Raw genomic sequence first — 17,852 nt, forward strand, 5'->3', positions numbered from 1 at the left:
AATATAAGCAAACAGGTGAAGGAATTGAGCAAAGTCATCCAAGATCTAAAAATGGAAGTAGAAACAATAAGGGAAACTCAAAGGGAGACAACTCTGGCGATAGAAATCCTAGAAAAGAAATCAGGAACCATAGATGGGAGCATCACAAGAAGCATACAAGAGATGGAAGAGAGAATCACAAGGGCAGAAGATTCCATAGAAACCATGGGTACAGCAATCAAGAACTTGCTCTTGTGAGACTAGGCTGGGGCCTAGCAAACACATAAGTGGATGTTCACAGTCAGCCATTGGATGGATCACAGGGCCCCCAATGGAGGAGCTAGAGAAAGTATCCAAGGAGCTAAAGAGATCTGCAACCCTGTAGGTGCAACATTATGAACTAACAAGTACCCCGGAGCTCTTGACTCTAGCTGCATATGTATCAAAAGATGGCCTAGTCGGTCATCACTGGAAAGAGAGGCCCATTGTACATGCAAACTTTATATGCCCCAGTACAGGGGAACACCAGGGCCAAAAAATGGGAATGGGTGGGTAGGGAAGTGGGGGGGGAGGGTATGGGGGACTTTTGGGATAGCATTGGAAATGTAATTGAGGAAAATATGTAATAAAAAAATATTAAAAAAAAAGAACTTGCAAAATGCAAAAAGATCCTAACTCAAAACATCCAGGAAATCCAGGACACAATGAGAAGACTAAACCTACAGATAAGAGGAGTAGATGAGAATGAAGATTTTCAATTTAAAGGGCCAATAAATATGTTCAACAAAATTATAGAAGAAAATTTCCTTAACCTAAAGAAAGAGATAGCCATGAACATACAAGAACTCCAAATAGACTGGATCAGAAAAGAAATTCCTCCTGACACATAATAATCAGAACAACAAATGCACTAAATAAAGAGACTATTAAAAGCAGTAATGGAAAATTTTCAAGGTACATATAAAGGCAGACATATTAGAACTGTACCAGAATTCTCACCAGAGACTAGGAAAGTCAGAAGATCTTGGGCAGATGCCATACAGACTCTAAGAGAACACAAATGCCAGCCCAGGCTATTATACCCAGCAAAACACTCAATTGCCATAGATGGAGAAACCAAAGTATTCCATGACAAAACTAAATTCACATAATATCTTTCCACGAATCCAGCCCTGCAAAGGATAATAAAGGGAAAACTCCATCACAAGGAGGGAAACTATGCCCTAGAAAAAGCAAGAAAGTAATCCTTTAACGAACTTAAAAGAAGATAGGCACAAGAACAGAATCCCAACTCTAGCAACAAAAATAACAGGAAGTCACAATGACTTTTTCTTAATATCTCTTAATATCAATGGACTCAATTCCCCAATAAAAAGACATAGATAAATAGACTGGCCATATAAGCAGTACCCAGCATTTTGATGCATACAGCAAACCCACCTCAGGGACAAAGGCAGATACTACCTCAGAGTAAAAGGCTGGAAAACAATTTTCCAAGCAAATGGTCCAAAGAAACAAGCTGGAGTAGCCATTCTAATAAGAAATAAAATTGACTTCCAACCCAAAGATATCAAAAAAGACAGAAGGGGCACTTCATGCTCATTAAAGTTAAAATCTACGAAGATGAACTCTCAATTCTGAACATCTATGCTCCAAATGCAAGGGCATCCACATTCATTAAAGAAACTTTAGTAAAGCTCAAAGCACCCATTGCACCTCACTCAATAATAGTGGGAGACTTCAACACCCAACTCTCATCAATGGACAGATCCTGGAAACAGAAACTAAACAGAGACACAGTGAAACTAAAGGAAGTCATGAACCAAATGCATTTATCAGATATCTCCAGAACATTTATCCTAAAACAAAAGGATGTACCTTCTCTTCCTTCAGAAGTCACATCACACCAGTGTGTTACAGACACAGCTATTTCATCATCACAGGCAACAAAATGAATGACAAATTGACAAATCAGACAGTTTCCCAGGTGATGATATTTTTTTGATTGAACAATCATCATCCCTTGATTACTAGTACCCATTCTTCTATAGGGACACCATCCGCAGGTTTCCAGAATGCCATTGTAAAGAATGCTATATTTAGGTCCTCGGTGCTACACATGACTTGTTTTGATGAGTAACAACTCAAAATGAGCCAGGAATCCTTTACATTATGTTTCTGAGACAGCAGGATAAATAAGGTCCTTAGAATCTTGGGGGAGGGAACGGGCATTAATGCATTAAGACAAAAATCATTTGACCCATTAAATTCTAGGGCAACTATACAAGCTAAAGCATAAGAAAGAGAGGAAGAAAGAAAAGAGGTGTTACCTGTTGGGATGGGTTCAGTGCTGTTTGCATCACATTGAAGCTTAGTATTAATAGCTATACTTTCCTCATGACTCAGTGGAGGAGCATCCCACACACTTTATTACCATCACTACAGCTGACTCAGGTCTGTTACATAGGCCTTGTGCGAGGATGGTGAAGAGATTGAACATCATCTGGTCACATAAGTTCTGTGGTACTTTAACTTGAATCCTCTCTAAATAGTGCTCTAACAAAGGAGTCTTATTGACTCTCTGCCCTGAGTATAGGGTTTCACAGTCCTAAGAATTCTTTGCTTCGTCAGGTTCTGTTCCTGGTCTGCATACAGAATCTCTTCTGCCCTGTATGGGCTCTGCATTTTGTGTTTAAATCAGAGGTTATACTACATTTAAAGGTCATCTATACTGGGGCTGTTTATATCACTCTGTGCATCAAGTTCTTACCACATGAGGGTGAGTTTAGTTCTACACAACGACAAAAGGAGGTGGGTTTGGTAGCGTAAGATGGACTATATTTCAATGGTATTGTGTAGACTGATATAAGTAATCTGATCTCAACATGTGCACTCATACAGATGGACATACAGACAGACACACATACTCACACTTACACACAGACATTCACACTCAATCACTGAGAGAGAGCGAGAGCGAGCGAGCGAGCGAGAGAGAGAGAGAGAGAGAGAGAGAGAGAGAGCACAGTCAGAGATAGAGAAACATAAACAGAGTGACAAAGAGACAGAGAGACAAAGTAAACACAGAGACAGAAACATTGTAATAAGTAAATGAGTACAAAACATGTATTACACAGGAAATCAGAAATTTGAAAAAACTTTCATCAAAGTCAATGGGTACTACACTCTATACTTGTAGAGAGAATTTCTTTAGCGAGGCAATGTAGACACAAAGGAGGTCAGCCTTCCCTTCCCTCCAGGTCTTTCTGAATAAGCTGTAAGTCTCAGTAACTAGGAGCTTTGTGTTCTCTCAGCGCCCCCTGCTGGTCCCAAGTGCACTACAGGAGGTTTGTGTTTGAGCTCACAATAACATTCCCTCACTGTGTCTTGCACAGTAATACATGGCCGTGTCCTCAGACCTTAGACTAGTCATTTGCAGGAACAGGGTGTTCTTGGCATTGTCTCTGGAGATGGTGAATCGGCCCTTCACAGTGTCTGCATAGTAGATGGTACTACTGCCACTACTAATGTATGCAATCCACTCCAGCCTCTTCTCTGGAGTCTGGCGAACCCAGCTCATTCCATAGTTACTGAAAGTGAATCCAGAGGCTGCACAGGAGAGTTTCAGGGACCCTCCAGGCTGCACTAAGCCTCCCCCAGACTCCACCAGCTGCACCTCACATTGGACACCTGCAAACAGAGACTGCTGGTCAGAAAACTGTTACTAACAAAATAATGAAACAAACAATTTTTCTATTTCCCATGAGCACACAACAGACAGAATCTCAACTCTACAAATTACCTTTCAAAATAAGGACAAGGAAAACTAAATTGAGCCTGGAGTCCATGGTGAGTGGTCTGTGTTCAGTGCTGATCACTGAATGTGAGGACCTGGGAATCCAGGACTTGGCTCCTCTGTCAGAGCTACAGACTCGGAGCAGGGCTAGTTTACATGAGTTCAGAGAAGAATTATTTGCATATCTTCCTGCTAGAGCGTGCTCTGGAGTTGGAGTTGGGCAGAAGGTGGTCCTCATAGTAGATTATAAAACATCAAAGTCACAGTTGTATGTTACAGTGTTTGACTGTGTGTGGAAGTTTCATATTCACATTTTTTTTGGATAAAATTTTACCATACCCCATTTAGTTTTGCTTAGCACGTGTGCATAAAACTTGCTTTCCTTCCATACTGCCATGTGTTCCAGTATATGTGTGTAATTAAGTAGCCCACACAATTTTGTTTCTAGATATGAGCTTATTCTTTCCTACTGCCTGGGCTGCCCATGACATTTTCCTAATGTGGCTCTTGGATATGGTTACACTAGCAATGTTACGGTAGCAGAACTCATTCTCTCATGGGAATTTTTGGAAGTTGACTTATTCATGACAGCATGCTGTCCTCAGCTTGCACCTAAGACATTCCAGGTCCTTGTCTGTCTACTACTCAGAGTTTGCTATGGAGATCTCTTTCTCTTTGAGCAAATTTGGTTGTTTGGCATCTTGATTATCCATTTGTTCCTTGAAGTCCTCCACCATTTTATTTTTGCATCTTTGCACCCACCAGTTGCTTGAGACCATGTTTATGGTGTGTTAGGTTAGTTTTCATTTTCCCCCAATAAACATAATTAGTATAACTAGGGTGTTTCATTAAAATTTAGGATAACTTTTCCTATTTAACCATTTCTCTGGAAGAGGCACTCTATATTGTGGTAGTTGTAGGTTGGGATTTAAAGATCCCTTGAAGAAAATTCTAGGAGCTAACAACACATGGCCAATAATTATGTTGGTTGATAACATAGTGGGAGAAATGGAGGTCCCTTGGCAATTTGTGTGTGTGATCTAGCAAGTCCTGAATGAATGGGGAACAGTAGCAAAATATAATATATACTTGATCAAAAGTGGATGAGGGTTTGGAGAAATCTTATTTGTCAGGGTGCTGAAAAGGAACAGAGGTATTGAGTGAGTTTTCCATGCCCATAAGAGTACTGTAAAATTCCAGTAGGATGTCAACTACCACAGTTTTTTTTTTTTCTATTTTTCACGTATGTGTTAAAAGCGCAGAATAATTTGCTGAGTATCTGCTAAGTTTCAAGACAGTAGTATAGAAAGATGTTGCATACAGTTGATTCCCAACCTTTGAAGACACTGGGAAAGCAAAGGCTGGAGACAATCCTCCTTCAGTTTAGAAAACAGAGAAACAAGAAGGGTCTGCTTTCCGTAGGGAAAAAAAAAACAACAACAACCAGTCAACCTCTTTACAAATTTAGGGGAAAAGGGCAGAAGAACCTGCCCAGATTTCTCACAATAAACATTGTCAGTACCTATGCCATATAAAGGCTCACCTGATCAGGTGAGGGAATATTGACTGGAGCTTCAGGAAAGCAATGGACGTTTTTCGGTCTTACCTTATAGAGGTTTGTGTTTGCACACATGTAAACTCAATATGATACATGCTAGTAAGTAGACATCATTGAATGCCACTATATTTCAATAGACTGTTTTTTTTTTTTTTTTTTAACAATCAGACAGAGGTGACTTCTGTTCATAGTTTTACTCAAGGACAAGTTCCGTGCTGATATGACATAGGAGGAGGATGGGCCACTTACAAGCACCATTCAGTGAGGGTGTCTTCATATGATGTCACGACACAGGCCTCCCTACAGAGAAGTCAGCGGAGAGAGACGGTGCAAGTGTTAGATCTAGAAGTGAACACAGAAATGGAATAGTCTATTTGAAATGAAAATGTCACTCCCTATCATTGTTATATACCCAGGCATGAAATTGTTGGGTCATGTTGTCTTCATTTATAGTCCCATGGGATCCTGCACATTACTTGACAATGTCATACAGGATCATGCTCATGTTACTTGGGAACAGGTACCCCTTTCTCTCCAACCACACCACACTTCTTTCCATTCTTTTTCATATACCCATTAATTTATCACATTCCATTGGTTATGGAGCAATTTATCGTTTATTATCATCTATCATTCATTTTTATTTCCATGGTGATTGGAGAAGTTGGCTTTATGCAAAGTGTTCTGACCCTATGCACTGACCAAAAGGAAGGATTCTAATCATAACATAGAGGACAGAAAGATGCCTGTTCAAGGGAACATTACCTCTCTATTATCTTTGCTTTGATCTAGGTTTTCTCCTGCAGACTTAGATTTCAGACATGTGATACAATTAGTCAATATTGAGAAGAGACTACTGTTAGGAATACTTCAGTTATTCATAAAAATATAATCACAGAGCATATCCCAGAGGAGAGACTCTCAAGGGCATCTCCATAATATTGGTATTTCTGTTTAACTTCAGAGGAGCATTCTTGTCTGTACTATTTGTTCAATATTTTACTTACGTCAGTGTGGATGTATGCATGATTCCATAGTACAGAGTGGTAGAACCGCAAACACATGTTGTTTCTGTTCTTGATCAAAAGTGAAGTCATCCATTAGAATTTGGGGGAGTCACTTCTGTGTCCAATCATATCAGCTAGGAACAGGTTTACTATGATTTCTTCCTTGCTAATTTCTAACCCCTTGATCTCTGTTAGTTGTCTTATTGTTCTAGCTAGAACTTCAAGTACTATAGGGAATCAATAGGTAGAGGTGGGCAGCCTTATCTTGTCCCTGATTTAGTGAAATTGCTTTAAGTTTCTCTCCATTTAATTTGATGTTGGTTATTGCTTTCCTATATATTGCTTTTATTATGTTTATGCATGCCGTTTCCCACTATTAATGTGTGGCATTTGACTTGTGACTTTAGTAACATTTCTTTTACAGATGTGATCAGTCTTGCATTTGGAGCATAGATATTCAGAATTGAGATGTCCTCTTGGCGGATTTTTTTCTTGATGAATATGAAATGTCCTTCCTCATCTCTTTTGATTAATTTTTTGAATGTCACTTTTATTAGGTGTTGTTTCTTGGGTCTGTTTGTTTGGAAAACTTTTATAGTTCTTTCCCCTAGGTAGTATCTATCTTTGTTGCTGTGGTATGTATTTTGTATACAGTAGAATGAAGGATTCTGTTTACATAGATATTATGTTAGCCTGTGTGTTTTTATTGGGGAAATGAGACCATTGGTACTGGAAGATAAGAATGACCAATGGTCATTAATTTCTATTATTTTCTTTTTTTCTGTTGTAAGGTGTGTGTGTGTGTGTGTGTGTGTGTATTTCTATTTTATTGGCTTTAGTTGTGTGAAACTATTCATTTTTCATGTTTTCTTGAGTGAAGTGAGACTCATTTGGTTGGAGTTTTCCTTCCAGTATCCTGTGTAGGTAATAGTCAGTAGAAAATATTGTTTAAATTTGAGTTTGACATAGATATCTTGGTTTTTCCATCTATAGTGATTTAAAGTTTTGCGGATATATTAGTCTGGTTTGACATCTGTGGTCTGTTAGTGTCTGCAAGACATCTGTCCAGGCCCTTGTAGATTTTAGTGTCTTGGTTGAAAAGTCAGGTACAATATTGATACGTCTGCTCTTAAATATTACTTGAATTTTTCCCTTGTAGGTTTTAATATTATTTCTTTTTTGTATGAGGATTGCATTGAATGTGTAGATTGCTGTCAGCAAGATGCCCATTTTTACTATATTCATCTTGCCAATCCATGATTATGGGATATCTTTCCAACTTCTGAGGTCTTCTTTGATTTCTTTCTTCAGAGACTTGAACTTCTGGTCATACAGATCTTTCACTTACTAGTTAGAGTCACACCAAGTTATTTTATATTATTTATAACTATTGTGAAGGGTGTTGTTTCCCTAATTTCTTATCTCAGCCGTTTATCTTTTAAGTATAGGAAGCCCACTTATTTGTTTGATTTAATTTGATATCGAAACAGTGTGCTGAAGTTGTTTATCAGTTTATGTATGGGCCTTAAATTCATGATATTACCAAAACTTTTGCCATGATGGAGTGATGGATTTTTGTCAACTGCTTTTTCAGGATCTAATGAGATGATCGTGTGTGTGTTTTTTTTCCTTTGAGTTTGTGTATGTAGTGGATTACTTTGACAAATTTCTGTGTAATGAACCATCCCTGCATCCCTGGGATGAAGCCTGCTTGATCATTATGGATGATCATTTTGATGTGTTCTTGGATTCTGTTTTTGAGGATTTTATTGAGTACTTTTGCATTGATGTTCATAAGGGAAATTGGTCTGAAGTTCTCTTTCTTTGTTGGATCTTTGTGTGGTTTAGGTATCAGAGTAATTGTGGCTTCATAGAACGAATTGGATAGTGTTCCTTCTGTCTATATTTTGTGAAATAGTTTGAAGAGTATTGGTAGTAGGTCTTCTTTGAAGGTCTGATAGAACACTACACTAAACCCATCTGGTCCTGGGTGTTTTTGTTTCGTGTTTTTGTTGTTGTTGTTGGGAGACTATTAATTACTTTTTCTATTTCTTTAGGGGACATGGGAATATTTAGATCTTTAATCAGATCCAGATTCAACTTTGGTGCTGCCCCAGTACAGGAGAATGCCAGGGCCAGGAAGGGGGAGTGGGTGGGTTGGGGTGCAGGGTGGGGGAAGGGGATACGGGACTTTCGGTCTAGCATTTGAAATGTAAATGAAGAAATATCTAATAAAAAAAGAAAAAAAAATTGTCCATTTCACCCAGGTTTTCCAGTTTTGTTGCGTATAGGCTTTACAAAAGTAGAGTCTGATAATTTTTTAGATTTCCTCATATTCTTTTGTTACATCTCCCTTTTCATTTATGATTTTGTTAGTTAGGATACTGTCCCTGTGCCCTCTAGTTAGTCTGTCTAAGGGTATATCCGCCTTGTTGATTTTCTCAAAGAACAAGTTCCTCGGTTGCTTGATTTTTGTATAGTTCTTTTTGTTTCCATTTGGCTGATTTCAGCCCTGAGTTTTATTTCTTGTCTTCTACTCCCTTTGGGTAAATTTGCTTCTTTTAGTTCTACAGCTCTCAGGTGTGCTGTCAAGCTGCTAGTCTAAGGTCTCTCCAGTTTCTTTTTGGAGACACTCAGATCTATGCCTTTTTCTCTTACCACTGCTTTTATTGTGTCCCATGTTTGGGTATGTTGTGCCTTCATTTTCATTAAATTCTAAAATGTCTTTAATTTCTTTCTTTTTCTTCCTCGAACAAGTTATCATTGAGTAGACTGTTGTTCATCTTCCATGTGTGTGTGTGTGTTTTCTTTTGCTTTTGCTTTTGCTTTTGCTGTTATTGAAGACCAGCCTTATTTCCACTTGATTTTATAGGAGTCATGAGATTATTTTAGGCTTCTTGTATCTGTTGTGGCCATTTTTGTGTTTGATTATGTGGTCAGTTTTGGAGAAGGTACTATAAGGTGTTGAGAAGAAGGTGTATTCTTTTGTTTTAGGATGAAATGCTCTATAGATATCTGTTAAATTCATTTGGTTCACAACTACTGTTTGTTTCACTGTGTCTCTGTTTAGTTTCTGCTTCCATGGTCTGTCCATTGGTGAGAGTGTGTGTTGAAGTCTCCCACTATTATTGTGTGAGGTGCAATGGGTGCTTTGAACTTCAGTAAAGTTTCTTTTATGAATGTGGGTGCCTTTGCATTTGGAGCATAGATGTTCAGAATTGAGAGTTATCCTTGATAGATTTTTCCTTTAATGAGTATGAAGTGTCTTTCCTTAGATTTTTTGATAACTTTAGGTTGAAAGTCAATTTATTCAATATTAGAATGGCTACACCAATTTGTTTCTTGGGAACCTTTGCTTGGAAAATTGTTCTCCAGCCTTTTATTCTAAGACTGGAAAGTATCTGTCTTTGTCACTGAGGTAGGATTCCTGTATGCAGCAAAATGTTGGGTCCTGTTTACATATCCCATCTGTTAGTCTATGCCTTTTATTGGGGAATTGATTCCATTCATATTATGAGATATTAAGGAAAAGTGAGTGTTGCTTCCTGTTATTTTTGTTGTTAGAGGTGGAATTATGTTTATGTGGCTATTTTCTTTTTGGTTTATTAAAAGAAGATTATTTTCTTGATTTTTCTAGGGTGTAGTTTCCCTCCTTGTGTTGGAGTTTTCCTTTTATTATCCTTTGAAGGGCTGGGTTTGTGAAAAGATATTGTGTAAATTTGTTTTTGTCATGGAATATATTGGTTTCTCCCTCTATGGTAATTGAGAGTTTTGTTGGGTACAGTATCCTGGGCTGGCATTTGTGTTCTCTTAGGTTCTGTATGACACCATGCTAGAATTACAGAGAAGTCTGGTGTAATTCTTATAGGTCTACCTTATATGTCACTTGACCTTTTTCCCTTACTGATTTTGATTTGTTGTTGTTGTTGTTGTTGTTATTGTTGTGTGAATTTAGAGTTTTGATTATTATTTGACTAGAGGAATTTCTTTTCTGGTCCAATCTATTTGGAGTTCTGTAGGCTTCTTATATGTTCATGGGCATCTCTTTCTTGAGGTTAGGAAAGTTTTTTTCTATAATTTTCTTGAAGACATTTATTGGAACTTTAATTTGGGAATCTTCACTATTGTCTGTACCTATAATCAGCAGGTTTGATATCACCAACTCATTGTGTCCTGGATTTCCTGGATGCTTTGGTTTAGGATCGTTTTGCATGTTGCATTTCTTTGACTGTTGTGTCAATGTTTTGTATGGTACCTAATGCACCTGAAATTCTCTCTTCTATCTCTTGTGTTCTGTTGGTGATGTTTGCTTCTATGATGCCTGGTCTCTTTCCTAGGTTTTCTATTTCCAGGGATGTCTCCCTTTGTGATTTCTTTATTGTTTCTATTTTCATTTTTAAGTCCTGGATGGTTTTTTTTTCTATTCCTTCACCTCTTGGTTTGTGTTTTCCTGTAATTCTTTAAGGGATTTTTGTGTTTCCTCTTTAAGGGTGTCTACATGTTTACCTGTGTTTTCCTGTATTTCTTTAAGGGAGTCATCTATGTCTTTCTTAAAGTCCTCTGTCTGCATCATGAGATGTGATTTTAGATCCAAATCTTCCTTCTCTGGTATGTTGGGGTATCCAGAACTTGCTGTGGTGGGAGAACTGGGTTCTGATGATGACAAGTAGCCTTAGTTTCTGTTGGTTCTTGCGCTTGCCTTTGCCATTTGGTTATCTTGCTGTCTCTGGCTGAAGCTTGTTCCCCTGTGGGCCTCTAAGCCCATGTCTGCACTCCTGTGAGACCAGTTCTGACCTGGAGTGTCTTGTATACTGAGGGCTTTGGATCAGCCTTAGCTCCTGTGTGCAGATGGCAACCAGAAGTAACCTGTCCCAGCTGCTCCATTGTTCCTGTGCCCTGTGTGCTCCTGGCTGGTCCTGCGTTGGACAGTTATTGGAGAGAAGATGGGGATTTCACCTCTGAGGCCACGAGTGAGAACAATCCTGAGAGACCAGCTCTCTCCTGGTTAGTCTTGTGTACATAGGGCTGTGGACCATCCTTAGCTGCTGGGTGCAGATGGTGGCCATATATTTTTATGTTTTTGTCTCTGTCCTCAGACATTAGACTACTCATTTGCTGGAACAGGATGTTCTTGGCATTGTCTCTGGAAATGGTAAATGGGCCCTTAACTGTGTCTGCATAATAGAAGGTACTACTGCCACTACTAATATACACAACCCACTCCAGCCCCTTCTCTGGAGTTTGTTGGACCCAGGCCATGACATAGTCACTGAAAGTGAATCCAGAGGCTGCTCATGAGAGTTCAGGGACCTTCCAGGCTGTACTAAGCCTCTCTTAGACTCCACCAGCTACATCTCACCCTGGACACCTGCAAACAGAGAACACTGTTCAGAAAACTGTCAGTAACAAAACTAAACAAGCAAACAATACAATTTTTCTATTTCTCATGTGCACACAAGAGACAGAATCTCATCTGTATGAGTTACCTTTTAAAATAAGGGCAAGAAAATCAAAGCTGTGCCTGAAATACATGGTGAGTGGTCCGTGATGATCAGTGAGTAGGAAGACCTTGGAATCCAGGGCTGGGCTCCTCTGTCAGAGCTTCAGGGCACAGTTTTCATGAGCACAGAGTAGCCTTATTTGCATGTCTTCTGCTATAGCCTGACATAGAGTTGGACTTGGGAAAAGGACAGTGCTCATAGCAGATGTAAAACATCAAAAACACAGTTGTCAATTATAGAGTTTGACAAAGTATGGTAATTCCAATTAACATTTTTTGGCGGTAAGGATTCAACATATTTCATTTAGTTCCCTTTTGTGTATGCACAAAGAACATATTTCATTTCCATACTGTCTTAATTACTTAGTATCAATGTGTGATTAAATAGTACCACATGTAATAGTATTTCTAGATATAAGCTTAGTCTTTCCTAGTCTCTGAGCAACTCATTCCTATTCCTTAACATGGCTCTTGGACATAGTTAGATATGCAAGGTTATGGTAGCAGAACCTATTCTTTTTGAGGAAGTTCTTGAAGTTAACTTATTGATGACAGAATGCTGTCCTCAGATCTTACTGAGGAACCTGAGTCTTTTCCAGTCCCTGTCTGTGTGCAACTCAGATTTTGCCATGGAGATATATTCCTCTTTGAGTCAAATTTGGTTGTTTTGCATCCTGAAGTTCTCCATTTATTCCTTTTATGTCCCCACGATTTTCTTTTTGCAACTTTGCACCAGGTAACATGTGACTGTATTTATGTTGTCTTAGGCTGGTTTTCCTTTTCCCTAATTAACATGATTAGTACAACTGGCGTATTTAAAATTGTAGGATAAGTTTTCCCTATATAACCACTTCTTTGGTTTCTGTCATCCTCTTCCTTTTCATCTTACCACACCTCATGTTTGCTTTCCAATGACCAATATTCCCTTTTCCTTTGGACCTCCTTGTCCCACACATACATGTCACCTTCCCAGGGTTCCCATTCTATCTCCTAAAGTTACAAGACAGAAGTTAGAGGCCCCGACATCCAATGAAGGTTCTGCATATGAAAGAAACAGGTAGTGTTTGTCCTTTCAAACCTTTATTATGTTGTTTGACATACTATTTTCCATAGAGAAGAGTTTTTTTGTTTATTTGTTTGTTTAGGCTCAGATTGAAGTTTTCTCAGTGTTTCTCTGACAGGGTCATAGATGGCTATGTCCTCAGTTTGAATTCTGTTCAGTTTTAAGAAAAGTTGACTCTTGGTTGTGTCCCTGCTGATGTTGATTCAGGATTTGAGATCTGGATTATACTCCATGCTTTCACCTTTCCATATTGCTGGCATCTTCTGCAATCCCCTTCCTAGTGGCTGGAGGACCCAGTTTACACCATAGATGGTCAATGAGAAGCCAGAGACAGTGCAGATGAGAGACAGACTTTGTGAGGATTGCAGCAGGTCAGGTCATGACTACTTCAGTTGTACCTCTACAGGGTACTTGGGGACAAATAACATCATCATCAGTCATACATGCCATAGATGTCAAACCTGTTTCCCTCTCCTGAAAGCCTGAAACCCTTACAGCGTGGAAAGGTTACCAGGTAGGGGAGGTCCAAGCAAACAAAACAACATCTTGTCAAATGGAACCCCCAAACTGATCTGTGGTAAAGTAAAATTACAGCAGGCTGATTGTGGGAATGTTTACTGGAGGCTTTCCATGGAGATCTCAGGCCAGGCCAGATAGGAGTGTTCAAGTGAAGGGGAAATGTCATGAGCAGGGAGGGGGATTTGCTTCTGAGGCCCCTGCTACTACTGTTGCCACTCCCACTGTAACTCTGAGATGCTACACTGGCCACCAGTATGCAGGGGAGCTCCTGGCAGCATTTTGGGAATGGCGTTCTCTTCTCTGGTGGTAGTGTTACAGCTCTTATGACAGAAGCTCTTTGAAGAGGAAGTAATTCTCACACATCTTTATTTCTTCTGTATAGGGTCTTTATATACAGTTTTGGGGTGGGATGGGGTCTGACACTTGCTTCCTCTTAGCTTGGTCTGAGAAGTTAGTGATGTATCATTTACATGTGGAAGGGCTTGGAGGTGTTGCCCCTAAGTGACTGATGGCCACAAATCTCTCTACAGGGGGCTGTGGAAAGCTGTAGCTAAGTGACAAGGACCTGGTGCCAGGAGCAGGCAAAGCTCCTACTGTCCCTTTAGGGTCTCTGGGGCTTCTAACCTTAGCTCAGCACTATCAGGATTTCTCTCACTGACCACCACAGTGCAGCAGATCATAGCATAGACAGTGTAGAATGAGAAGACTAGTCAGTTAGAGGGAAAGGATTATTTCAATAATAAAATATATGGATGTTGGCCATAGTTAATAACAATGTATTATATTCTTTATATATGGAGAGAAGATGCTATAAGGTAGCACTCAAAATGATAATTGTGCCATCATTAAATTGTGGAAATGTATTTGAAAACTTTACGTTAGGGAAGATGAATACAATTATCTTCAAACATCATTTAAGTAAACATTAGAAATGCTACTAAAACAGCAGTTATGAGAGAAACAATACATTACCAAATCTCCTGGTTCTCCGCACTCACGTAGTTTCCTTCACAAGTATCAACTTAATAATTTGTTCTTATTTTACTCTATTAGATTATAGAAGCACTTACTAAGTCTATTGTGTGAAGAAACAAGAAGTTGAGTAAACTAAGACACTGAATAGCAAGTTCTAGAAAACTTTCATGGCTGGAAGAAGAGTCAATGTCTTTAACATTTAAACACATGCTCACATAGCATAGGCCAGAACTTCCTAGATTCTGAAGTGATCCTGGGAAGAACTTGTTGGTTCTCAGCGACCCCTGCTGGTCCTGAGCATCTCTGTAGGGAGGTTTTTGTGCAAGTTCACACTGGACTTCCCTCACTGTGTTTCTGGCACAGTAGTATATGGCTGTGTCATCAGTTTTCAGACTGTTCATTTTTAAGAAAACTTGGCTCTTGGAGGTGTCCCTGCTGATGCTCAGTCTGGATTTGAGAGCTGCATTATAGTATGTGCTTCCATCATACCATATTGTTCCCATCCACTCCAGACCCTTTCCTGGAGGCTGGCGAACCCAGTGTACACCATAGCTGGTTAATGAGAACCCAGAGACTGTGCANGTGATGGACAGGCTCTGTGAGGGCGCCACCAGGCCAGGTCCTGACTCCTTTAGCTGCACTTGGGACAGGACACCTGGGGACAAGCAATATCATCATCATCAGTCATTCTATAGATTAAATGCTCAAATCTCTCTTCTGAAACTCTGAAACACTTACAGCTTGGAAATGCAACCAGGCAGAGGAACAATACCAGGACAGCCATGCTCTGATGGGGGCTCTAGTGAGGAGATGAGGCACCTCAGCTAGGCCTTGGCTTTTATTCTGAGCCAAAGGGCTACTTTGCATTGGGGGATGTTCCTAAGATGATAAAAGGAAGTGCAGAGCAGAATTTCCACTTTCTTCTCCATGTGCCTGAGATTACGTCTGTGCTTAGAGAAAATGGAGCTGAAAACTCAGGAACTTTTCCTTGGTAATGTCTGGATTTCCAATTCCAAAATAAACAAAAGAAAATATTAGTCACATTGTGCAGGCCTTGGAAGCCAAAAACTGGGGTAGGGAGGTTTGCAGTGAGTGAATCCTTAACCATGCAATACAAGTAGAGCAGGTTACATTGTCTTCAGTGCAGTTGTATATCATTGTCAATTGCACTAGAGGTTGTAGGATGCAATTTGGAATCTTATTTTTTTTTAAACAGAAAAATTTTCTCTTGGATTCTTTTATTTTTTTACTTTTATATTTAATAATTCACTTTGGAATGTCATTAGTGGCTCCTCCTTCACCATGTGGTTTGAGAATAAAGATGCAAAACTACACACAGTAAATAGCTTTGCATTGCAATTGATTTTCAAGTTATCTACACATAAATTCACAACCATAAATAATAGTAGGATGAGTACATATTATTTGAATTTGTATTAGTATACAAGAATATAGAAGTAATAATTATTCAATTATGTGCAGAAAATCTGTATAGTTATTACTTAGCAAATAGTCACCAATTTTTCCAACTATATATTTATACTATTTTTATACATGAGGAATCAACTTTTTTTTAAAAAGCACTTTCTGTGAAGTCACCTGAGTCTTGTCACTTCTCAAGAAATAACCTGTAAGGAAGCAGCTTGCAAGCATTTATCCAATTTGGTTGCAAAGGTTTTTCTGAGAATAGATCCACGGGACTAGGCTGAGTGTCTTAACCTTCCTATTTAGGGACACTGAAGTTGGGAGCAGTCTTTATACCTCTTGATTTATGTGAGTTTCTCTGTGTCAATGTCCTTTTATATCTCTCTGTTTGTCTCTTGTTTCAGCTTGTAGCACATTAAAAAAATGTGTTTCTGAACATGATTATACATTGGAGAGTAAAGGGTGGGTCAGTTGTTAATAACAATTCATAAAAATCAGCAGCATGACACCAGGTGAATTGTTATGTGAATTGAAGTAAAATGTAAGCCAGAGATCACTGAGTGATGACAAAAGTGGAGCAGAGGGCAGACATGAACATGAGGAACTTTGTGCCTTGAGGAGTTGATCACCATTGAGAGTTCGAGACTGAAGATCTTCTCCCCATGCCTTGGAAATGGAAACACCAGGGAAGAGGAGTAAAGAGCTGTAACAATCTGCTTGCTAGGACTCAGAGACTATGGATCTATTACTTGGCATTGGAGTCCACACATTTTGTTTTTCTTAGTTCTTTGTGCATAATCCTTGTACTGTGAGAAGCTGTGGTATAGACAAGTCACAACATTAGGGAGAAAACCATCCTGTGCAAATTTAATGCTCATTAACAGTATTAGTGCTGCCTTTGTCTTGTTCATGATACTCTAAGGGTTAGTAGGATATTTTTCAGACATTATTCTCAGTAAGTATCATCTTTGGTTTGTCTGATATTTTTTCATTGTGCTTGCAAAAATTTGGAAAGGAGTATCACAAAAATTAAATGCACATTTCTATACTATATTGGGACCATGGTATAAGTCCACTAATTCAAGTCTTTTGGCTTTGGTTACTTTAGAGATAATCTGTGGTCCTATTCTGTCCCATAATTTTGCTTTTCCATAAATCTCTCTAGAATGAAGTTATTAGGAAAAAGTCATTAGCAAGGAGCATGCATTCATGATATATCCACACATTATATATAATTATCTTCTATTTCAGAGGCAGGTCCTTATTAATGTCTTTCTTCAGTCATTTGTCTACTTATATGTAGTGGACACACAGATACTCACTTAATGGTCCTATTACTATGACAATACCAGCCTGTCCATTTGTGTGGTGGCTAGGATTTTAACAAACTATGGTCATCAGGGAACAGCAACACTTGGGAAAAATGCACCATTAGATTGGTCTGCAGGAAAATTGTGGGTGTATTTTCTTTCAATATGACATTATGTGATGTCTCAGGAAGATGTGGTTGATGTCATCCATGGGCCTGTGTTCCTAGGTTATATTAGAAATCCATGCAGAGCCCCCATGGAGAGACAGTTGGTCAGATGAGTTTTTCATGGTTTCTGATTTAGGTTCTACCTTCAAGTTCTTGCCTTAATTTCATGTCCTGATTTTCCTCTGTGATGCTGTGGAAGAGTATGGTGGCAGAAATACTTTCCTTCCCATGTTGCTTTTAGTCCTCATCTTCATTAGATCAACAAATAACAAGCTAGGATAGTTAAAGTTATTCTTTAACTATCTTAACTATAAAGTTATTCTTCTGATGAAAGAATAGGTGCAGAGGACATGACAGTATCTCTACAACTGCAACCACAGTAATACACACAGTCACATTTACAGGTACAGACACACATTCCAATAAACACACACACATACACACACACCACACACACACACACACACAGGATCACGTTCACAGACAAAAATATATATTCATAGGCAGAGAGGCTGTCTTTCTAAAATCCTGTCTTTTGTCAGGGTCACTCTTG

General features: G+C 39.0%; 2 gene segments (V, D, J or C); both read right to left on the reverse strand.

The window, feature by feature from the left end:
- Positions 1-17,852, reverse strand: part of LOC110306477 — a 768,718-nt gene that overhangs the window by 538,065 nt on the left and 212,801 nt on the right.
- Positions 3,341-3,875, reverse strand: LOC115032771. The segment is given in 2 exon segments: positions 3,341-3,669; positions 3,782-3,875. Coding segments are annotated over 2 exon segments (375 nt in total).

Source organism: Mus caroli, chromosome 12, assembly GCF_900094665.2.
Source record: "Mus caroli chromosome 12, CAROLI_EIJ_v1.1, whole genome shotgun sequence".
NCBI lineage: Eukaryota > Metazoa > Chordata > Mammalia > Rodentia > Muridae > Mus > Mus caroli.